Source organism: Echinops telfairi, unplaced genomic scaffold (genome assembly GCF_000313985.2).
Source record: "Echinops telfairi isolate 266 unplaced genomic scaffold, ASM31398v2 ScPeMD7_2;HRSCAF=8, whole genome shotgun sequence".
Lineage (NCBI taxonomy): Eukaryota > Metazoa > Chordata > Mammalia > Afrosoricida > Tenrecidae > Echinops > Echinops telfairi.
In genome coordinates, this window is record NW_022103898.1 from 22,650,191 (window position 1) to 22,660,230 (window position 10,040).

At 49.1% G+C, this 10,040-nt stretch overlaps 1 protein-coding gene across 1 annotated transcript in view; it reads left to right on the forward strand.

The window, feature by feature from the left end:
* The window catches only part of NFYB (nuclear transcription factor Y subunit beta), a 21,449-nt gene that overhangs the window by 2,784 nt on the left and 8,625 nt on the right, over nt 1-10,040 (forward strand). Inside the window, exons 3-4 of the mRNA XM_004700342.2 lie at nt 7,114-7,207; nt 8,843-8,973. Coding sequence (XP_004700399.2) covers nt 7,114-7,207; nt 8,843-8,973 — 225 coding nt within the window. The remainder of the gene's footprint in view (nt 1-7,113; nt 7,208-8,842; nt 8,974-10,040) is intronic.

Below are 10,040 nucleotides of genomic sequence, written 5' to 3' on the forward strand. Positions count from 1 at the left end.
GAAGACTGTGTTTGTTTTGGATTTGATGCGGACAACTTGGGGAACCAGGAGAGGTGCCCGGGCTGTGTTGCTGGGGTGTGTCGTCAAGTTGTCCTGGCGATCACAGGCTTGTGTGAGATCAGAACTGCCTCCTAGCCTCTCCAGGGCTGTAACCTTGGCAGGAGCAGGCCAGCAGGTCTTTTCCTCCTGCTGAGCCACCTCACCCTTTCCGTTAGCAGCCTGGCAGCACACACCCACCAGGAATCCTTTTAAAGCTATCAAAACTGAAGAAAACCAAGCCGAATGACCCAACTCTGATGACCTTGGAGGCAGAGCCGGCCTGCTCCGCAGGTGTCCAAGGCAGCTCTAGTGGCAGAGCGGTTACACACTGGGCTGTTGACCTCAAGGTCTGCGGTTCGAAATCACCAGCTGCTCTGTGAGGGAGAAAGACGAGGCTTTCTACTCCCGTAAAGAGAGACCGTCTCAGAAACTCAACAGGGACTGCTCTACCCTGTCCGATGGGGTCTCCGAGTTGGCATTGACTCGGTGGCAGTGTGCTTTTTTTGGGTGTAATCTTTACGGAGGCCGGCTGCCCCTTCTTTCTTTTGCAGAGAGCTGGTGGGCTCAGAGCACCGACACTTGGCCACCAGGGCTCCTTGATATTTCAACATCTGAAAACCACCTGTCAGGCCTTCAAACAGGTTGTGGGAAAATTCCATGGTCTCTTGCCTCTGTTTTCCCCTGCACTTTTGAAGCCCTCTGGTATTGAAGGTAGGCATGGGAAATGGAAAAGGGAGGCCTTCCCTGAGACAGTGATCAAAGAGCAGATGAGAAATGATGAATCTTAAGTCATCTGATATTTTTAGCCTGGAAGCTTTGGAAACATTATTCAATAGAATTATAGCTGGAGAAAGGGAGATTTGGAAAAAAGAAATTTGCCTTTCCCAGCCCCCTGCAAAAGTGGGGAACCTCTTTGCTGGGAGTGGGAAAGGTCGGTTTCATTTTCCTGGCGTTTGCACCGATAGGTGTATTCGACCAGCTGTGTTGTGCAGGCCTGGCTTGCTTGAGTGGCAGCAGGTTATGGGTTGTAAAACGGGCTTATGAGCATGGACTTGATCATTATGAGTTCACTACGGGAGTAAGGGCAGAGAGGGACTATGAGAAGCTTGGACTGAACTAGCAACTGAAGCAGTGGGCAAACCTCAACCAGGCCAGAGCATTGCTTTGGAAATCCAAGGAGCAGAGAAATTCCGGCATAAGTGAGAGTCTGTAGTGGCCAGCACTCCAAGCAGAACAGCCAAGTAGGACGGAGGCAAGATCACAGGCAACCTTTCAAACGGGTTTCAGGATCCTGGGGGATCAAAAACAGATGCAATGAATGAGATGAAATAGGAACGAAGAGGGGCATCAGGCCTGTTAGGGGTAAGAATGGTCCTTCCCAGGGGTGGGCATAGAATTGAGGTTTTATTTAACAGGACTGTTAGGCATGTTAGGCGCCCTGGTGGTGTAGTGTTTACGAGTTAGGCTGCAATTCACATAGTCCGTTTGACACCACCAGCTGCTCCTTGGGAGAAAGACGGGGCTTTTCACGCTTGTAAAACGTTGGAAATGCTCGGGCAGTTCTTCCCTGTGCTACAGACGTGCTATGAGGCGATAGCTGCTGAGTTTGGGGTTCGCTGCTTCATGACAGGGACACAGCCTGTGTGAAGAAGAAGGATTTGGCATCCGGCTTATAGGAAAAATCAACCAGGAACCAGTACCCTGAACGACTTGGCATCTGGCGCTCCGGATGCAGTGTCAGCCAGGCGCGTTGTGGTTGGTATTGGAGCCCTCAGCTTTTCTCACGGTTGCTTGGTTGGCATCATTTGCATGCGAGGTTGAGAAGGTATCCGGTAAATGTTGAGCCCATTGAAGAGGGCATTTTATTGTACTTAGGCAGCCGATTCTTTAAAAAGACCCAGTGCCATCCAGTCCATTCTGACTCACAGCAACCCTACAGGCCAGGGTAGACCTGCCCCTGTGCGTGCCGAGACGTAACTCTTTACAGGAGTAGAAGCCTCCTCTTCTGTGGAGCAGATGGTGGTGTTGAACTGCTGACTTTGCAATTAGCAGCCTAGCAAGTAATGAGTTTCAATGCTGCTGCTCTCTCTCTCAAAAAAAAAAAAAAAAGATCTAAGTTAACTTTTAAGAAAAGTAAACTTTAAATCCAAGTTTACCAGCAAGGCCAGCTGACTTACATTCGTGTTTTTATAGGGAACCGCTAAATAGTTGAAGTAGTCATTCAAATGAATGGGCTTTGGTTCCCTCAGATCTCACAATTCATAGGTCACCCATCTCTCGTCACAATGCTCATGCTCCTTCGTTGCATGTCCCTGGATGAAACCCAGACGTGGAGGAAATGTCACCCAATATCCTCTGGGCTTACACCAGGCAACGAGGGCCGAACTGGACATGCTGCACCCCACTGCACACTCTGGTCTCCCGGGCCAGCAACCCACCAGCTGCTCCACGGAGTAGACGGATTCAGCTTCTGTACAGACTCACCACCTCGGAAACCGGGGCCGCTCTGCTTCTCTAGGGTGGTTGTGAGTTGGAACTGCCTTACGAGCAGTGGATTTGCTTTTGGGAATGTCAGCTCTCCTGGTGCCACCTAGCCGCCGTCTCTTCCGTCCATCTCCCAGTCTCTGCAGAGACGGCCACTGCTCTCCCCAGCTGCAGGAACCCCAAGTTATCCTGGATCTGTGGCAAGCTCCTGTTGAGTCAGTCACCAGAGCCTGTTACTTCTCTACTGAAAAGCTCCCTGTGGTCTCTGGATCTGTAGCGCTCTTGCTCAGGGACAGATTCTGGGAACAAGGATCGTCTTCCCTGGATCATGCAGCGTTTTGCTTCCCTCCCAGTTCTTTCTTTGGGGTGCTGCGTGATCTTTGAATTTGAAAAGTCTGCTTTGCTTTCTTCGCCTTAAAACTCTTCATATGCCATGAGTCGGAATCGACTGGAAGCAGTCAGTTTGGTTTTGCTTTTTGTCCCCGGGACGTCTTGGTTGACTCCCAGCCAGGCTTATCCCCACCTGCTGTGTCTCCCTGTCTTCCCAGTGCTGCAGATTGGAATGTGTTCTAGAACCTAGCCTCCGCCTGTGGCTCTAAGCCCCTTTGGAGAAGGGACCATCTTTGTTATGTTATGGAGACAGGACTTGTGTAGGGTGTGTCTTGATAGCAACTGGAAACAGGGAATCCAGGGCGGATGATCCCTTCAAGACCAGTGATGAGAATGGTAATACCGGAAGGGTGGAGGAAAGGTTCGGTAGAAAGAGGGAACCAATCACAAGAATCTACATATAACCTCCTCCCTGGGTGAAGGGAGACATCAGACAGTATAAGATATGACAAAATAATAATTTATAAATTATGAAGGGCTTATGAGGGAGGGAGAATGGGGAATGAGGGAGGGAGGGGAAAAGTGAGCTGATGCCAAGGGCTGAAGTAGAAAGCAAATGTTTTGAAAAGGATGATGGCAACAAGTGTACAAATGTGCTTGACACAATGGATGGATTGTGATGAGTTGTACGAGCCCCCAATAAAATGATTCTTAAAGAAGTTAAACGGGCCAGTGAGAACAGCAGAGATGCAGGAGACAGATTGTCCAGGAACCAGGATATAACCAGAGCCTCCTACTGGACCCCATGGGGTGAGAACACCTAGAGCCCAGGGCCCCGGATTACTGGGGTCCTCTCATGTACTCTGGCCATGTTGTCAGGTGAGACCAGTCCCCAGAAAAGGGCATCGGCTTGGTGTAGTAGGTGGTCAGTGAAGGAGAGGACACTCCTCAAGGAGATGGAGTGACTGGCTGCACCAGGGGTTCAGCCGTAACAACAGTGGGGAAGACGGTGTGAGACCACACGGTGTTCCTTTGGGTCCTTGTGAGTCAGCATGGGCTCGGCGGCACCTAGCAATTAACAGCTTCCTAAACTCAGAAAAACAAATACCTGTCTGTTATAGCCATCCATGTGTGGTCCTTCTGTTTTAGCAACGCTACATAACCAAGGTGCTCTGTCTGGAACATTCTTTTCCTGCCTTTACTTAACTAGTGTCTACTCATCTTTGAGTCATTTGCCAAGGTCCATTGTAGAAGCACAAGCTCACCTAACACAGTTTTCCTTCTCAATATGAGACACTAGCAATTAGTTATTGGTAATGATTGAACAGTGACCTAGCATGTGTGGTGAACTCTCACATTGTTGCACTGTGCTGTCTTGACCCGGGGCCTCCTAATCTGTGAGCGAGGTCCTATTCTGGGTCTCATGCTATAAGTGAAGGTTAACTTGTTCTGAGTCACAGGCTAGTAAGTAGCTGGGACCACAAACCAGGCAACCCAACACCAAGGCTTGTGCCCAGGAAGTATTACCAATAGGCTGCTTCTCCCTGACCCCAGTTGATGTCTTTGCAAGATGAGAACAGAGACCTTGTCCATGTTGACTGCAGTGGTCGCCAGCCCGGAGCCCAGCCTGATGAGGACTACGTGCCTATGCAGTAAATGCTTGTTGGCTGGCCTTCTTACTTCCCACCGTCTTACTTCCCACCGTCGTAAACATGCACTGGGAATCCCAGACCGAGGGGATCCACTGGGATTCATTTTCCAGTCAGTAGCCAGTTGCCCCTTCCTTACACCCGGCAGTGGCCAACAGCTGGTGGATGTCAAATGGCAGGCTTGGTTGTGGGTGGGCTTCAAAGAAGGTAACATTAGTTTCTGGATTGCAAGGATGGGGTGAGTGGAGAAATGATTCCAGGGGACAGTGGCTTAAAGAAAGTGCGGGAGTAGATCTTAGTGGTCAAAGGAGACAGCCAGGTGAAATGATAGAACAGCTAGAACTTAGGAGAGACACCCCACGAAGCAGGGAGCCGGTCCCCTGCGACCTGCTCTGCTTTGCTTCATGCTGACAACACTGGGACATACATGCATCCCCACCGTTTGAAGGCAGAGGGGGGTGCGCTCTTAAGCTCACTGCTGACTCCAGGGCGAGGGAAATGGTAATGCGATGTAAGCTCTCTGTCTTCCACACTTTGCCTGGGCACATGAACAGGGACTGGGTCCTGAAGCTCAGCTTGTGGGACAAGCCCTGGGTCCTGCGGCATTCAGTCAGTAATAGATTCCTGTACATGGTTGGCTTTTGTTTTGTTTTGGCTCCTCCTCAAAGTTTCCAGCAGGGCCTGTTGAAACTACCCTTTTGGCCCGGTCTCCTGCACCTTGGTCCCACTGTCAGTCAGCAGTCTGCCCAATCAATAGGGTTTTCAAGGCTGTGACCTTTGGGAAGCTGATCACCTGGTGTGCCTTCTGAGGTACCTCTGCCAGGGCGTTGTACTCCCAACAAGCACTTACCGTCTCAAACTCGCAGGGGCAGTTCGTTGGGCCCTGCCCTGCAGGGTGGCTCTGAGTGGCATCTGGTAGTGAGTTTGGTGAACAGGTGCATTAAAGACATGCCATGTTGTTGAAGGGCTTTTGGAAACCAATCTGGTGTTTCAGTATTAGGTTTTTAAAATCCAAGCGAGCTGGAGAAGCAGCCAGCAGCCATAGCTTACACCGGCGCCAAAAGGCTGTCACCCAGCAGCAGTGTGGGGAGGGGAACAGCAGAAAACGTTCAAGATCCAGTGTCCGCTGCTTCATTTGGCCTAAAGGCAGTAGAAAGTACACGGGATCTGAGCCTTTGGACAGTTTTTATTTCAGTTCAGATACTGCTTTTCTTTGTTCTTTCCACCCCCACACAGCGCCATTTGGGATATTTATTATTTGCAAAGTAGTGAGTTGGTAAGGGCTAATGGGGTCTAGGATTCGTCCTGTTGAGAGAGGTGGATGGAGCCAGTTCAAGCGTTGTGACTTAAGGCTTCCCACCACACACACACACACACACACTCACAGTTTTCCCTATTGAGGTTGTTTTAGCTGTGAGCAAAATTCATTAACCAGGTTTCTTAGCCAATAGACGATGTGCCTTCTCATTCTGTGCTTTTCTTTATGTGCGCTGAGCTCTCCTTTCTCTGACCTCCCTTTTTTCCTTTAAAAAATCAGAAAGGTAGTAGAAAGAGAGAGTGGCCACCATCTGCAGGGTCCCTGGTGGTGAAGTGGTTATGCACTGGGCTGCCCAGTGGGAGGTGAGCACTAGGAACCACTAGCCGTCCACGGGAGGAGGGGGACGCTTTCGACTCCCATGAAGAGTTCACGGGGCAGCAGTTCTACTCTGTCCTCGAGGGTCACTGTGAGTGAGAACTGACTGGGTGACTGGGAAAAGGAGAGACCATCAGAGGCGATAGGTTCAAAATGCCAGGGATGCGGATTGTTGCATGAGTACAGAATTGGGTAGGAGAATCCATTGGCTTCTATGCTCAGCACCATCTTCAACCAAAGGCCATTGTCTATATTGGGACGACTCCGTGGTTGCAAAGGAAGTTTGCTCCAGGAGTGAAAGGGTTTGGAAGAGTTTGCGCAAGGCTGCCAGACTTCAGCTGGAGAGCTGACGTGGTGGGGACCCATGACTTCCTGTTGGCTGCTAAGCTGCTTTGGGCTTTGAGTGTCCTTGCAGAGATAAATTACGAAGCAAGTCAGGTTTGCCTGTACTATATTTGAGGATTATGTACTTGAAAAGAAACGGGTTTACCGTGTTGTAGGTTTCTTTCTGTCCTTGTGTTTGCTTCGTAGTCTTAATCTTAACTCACTGGCTAGCTCTCGGAAGGTTTCCAAATGGGAGAATAGAACCATTTTATTTTAGTAAATGTAACGAGCTAGGAACGAGCCCTGGTGAGTCAGAAGAGTCCTGGTGGGACTTTCTTCCCAAAGGTCACAGCCTGGAAAACACTATTGAGTTGCACAGCCACCAACATTGGGATGCTGGCCCAGACGTTGGGGAGAAAGGTGAGGGAGGCCATCTGTTCTCACCTCAGGAACCCTAAGAAGCAGCTCTGTTCCACTCTCTACCCCCCGGGGGGGCGGGGCGCACCATGCGTTAGAGTTGACTTGGTGGCAATGGGTTCGGGAGGTGATGGACAATTTCATTGGACCGTCCTCTGACAGTTGTGATTATCGAGCCGTATCAGGGGTTAATGCCACTTTTCCCCATGAGTTCTGAGAAGTTCTTCTCCTGCCTAGATGGATGGTGACGGCTCTACAACGGATGCCTCTCAGCTCGGCATTTCTGCAGACTATATCGGAGGAAGCCATTACGTCATACAGCCGCACGATGGTAAGAGCACCACCTCAGAGACACGTCCCCAAGGAGACGCAAGTCCGCAAGTGGAATGTGTTTCTGTTTAGTGAGTGTCTGGTTACGTGTTCTTCCTTGGAAAATGAGCCATCCTACGTCACAGTGTGGGGAGAGCCTAAAGAGAGGTGCCATGCTATTGTATTAGCAGCCGTCCTCCTCAAAAGACTGCCGAGTCCAGGAAAGGCATGCCGTTACAAAAAAGCTTAGACGTGTTCTTTCCAAGTGATATTGCTGATTTCCTGAAATAGGACCAATTCTTAATCTGTTGATAGGAGTTACTTAGAGGGTGGGCTAAGTTACTAGTTATTCCTAGTACTCACATACAAATGGGATTTTTTTAGTGTAGGGGCTGTGTATCAGGCTGCTAAGTGTGAAGTTAGTAGTTCAAACAGTACCAGCTATTCTGTGGCAGAAAGATGAGGCTTCTACCCTGTGAAAAGTTACACTCTTGAAAACCACAGGGGCAGTTCCGGCCTGTCCTCCAGGCTCGCCATGAGTCGGACCGCGCTCCAAGGCAGTGCGTTGCTATTATTGGGTCATTACATGTGACCTTTCTCTGGTGTTAAAATGGCAATATCAAGCCGGCCAATAAAAATACATATTTTCTTCTGATTTGTAGAAAAAAATTAAACAGAAACAAATTAAGACCGGCGGAAGTAGATGGAAATCTCTTTGGTACAAGTGGCAGTTAATTCATTCTCAAACACGTACTCAAATCGAGTATTAATTTTGGTTGAGTGATTTTTAAACTCCAGCAATGTACAGTGGGTCTGTTTAAGTGCATTTCCTATTTAATACATACAAGAGTGAACTTTTTGCGGACGGGATATTGCATTTAGCCATGATCCCTTGAAAGCACCTAAATCTGTATAGCTTGAAAATTCACTTTTTATAAGAACCATTGAGTCACCGTTTTAACTTGTTAAAAAACAAACAAACTGGTAACTATACTGAATTGTACACAGATTTCTTGTTCCATATATTTATAGTCACCACACAAGAAAAAAAAATTACATTAACAATAACCCAAGTGAGTCCGTAATATTCAAGGCCTGTTTGTCACTTTGTATAGATGTGACTTGGAATGGGCATCAACAGAAATCTAGCAGTACTCAGAATTCACGATCATGCGTGAGTTGCATAGATGAGTAATGCAGCCGTTATTCCTGAGGTGCTCCTCAGTGGGAGGGGTTGTACTGAGTCCTCGGAGGACACAGGCTGACCCCTGCCATCAAGTAACAACCATCTAATAGGGGAGCTCAGAGACGGAATTACAAAATGTGGTGGAGAAAAGACCCCAAGAAGGGATGGGGGTCTTTTGTGGAAGGAGGGATCCCTGCTGGGGTACAGTGACCTTTTCTGAGCTTCTTGAAGATCAGGTAGAGTGGGTTTTAGTAGATGGACTGGAGGGAAAATGTTCCTGGCAGTGGGTTAGGTCTCCATGACTAGGCTCAGTGTTGGCCCCGAAAAAACTGCGGAGCACTGCTCCCCTTTCTAATTCCCCACAGGGTGCTGGGGTGAACCAGCATGCTCTGACTCAGCGGTTTCCGGAAGTTGCCAAGTAAATCTCGAAGGGAACGTTAAAGACGCTTTACACTTAGTGCTTTTCTTTAGATACGGAGGACAGCATGAACGATCATGAAGACACAAATGGCTCAAAGGAGAGCTTCCGAGAACAGGACATCTACCTTCCCATCGCCAACGTGGCCAGGATCATGAAAAACGCGATCCCTCAAACGGGGAAGGTAATCATGTCGGGGAGCAGGGAGGGAACGAGGATGGGAACCTCCTGGACACGGGCTGCTGCTGTAAATCAGAAGGCCGCTGGAAGCCTCGCATATGCGGGCGGGGACAGTAGTGTCTCAGTGTGTCAATAGTGATTCTATGTTGAAAGGAGGGCACACTGGCTCTCTCAGCGTGGGTTAAATGAGCGCAACCGTGACAGTGAATTGTACCTGGACTTTGAGTCACCCAGCGGAACTGGACTCACTGCCGTCGAGTTGATGTCAACTCACAGTCGCCCCTCCAAGACGGGTAGAACCATCCCTGTGGGTTTCCAAGATCACAACTGTCGATGGGAGTAGAAAGCCCCTTGCCCCGTCTTTCTCCCCGGGAGCTGCTGGTGGTGGTTTCCAACTGCCGACCTTGCAGGCCACAGCCAAACACCTTACCACTATGCCACCGGGGCGCCTCGTCCTAAGGTAGCTGCTAGGAGGTTGAAATGGGGCCTCTGGCTCACTGTACTTCCCCCCTCCCCACACTGCATTCCTGCACTCTTGTTTACTCTTTACTCTTGGTCGGCACGTGAAGCAGGCAGGTCTTGGCAAGGATCCTGAGGGTCCCTGCTGAGGGAAGTGACTTTGACATTGTGGGCCTTAATCTTGCATCCCTCTCACTGTCAGACTCTCCAGAGAGGACTGTTTGTATCATGAGGGAGGTGGGTGTGCGCTTCCAGGTGGGCTTGGAAATGGCCAAAATTGTATGTTTTCCGAATGAAAATGTTGATTCCTTTCATTGCAGATTGTGTGGAGTGGTAGGGATGGTCAGCAGTTACCTTTTGGTACCTGTAATATTGTGCATTTGTGCCTTCTATTATATGGGACTGGTGCTGACTGTGGGCTAGAATTTATATATATAAATTTATTTATTTTTAATTATTTTATTGGGGCTCATACAACTCTTATCACAATCCATACATAAATCAATTGTGTAAAGCACATTTGTACATTTATTGCCTTCATCATTCTCAAAACACTTGCTCACCACCTAAGCCCCTGGCATCAGCTCCTCATTTTTCTGCTTCCCTCCCCAC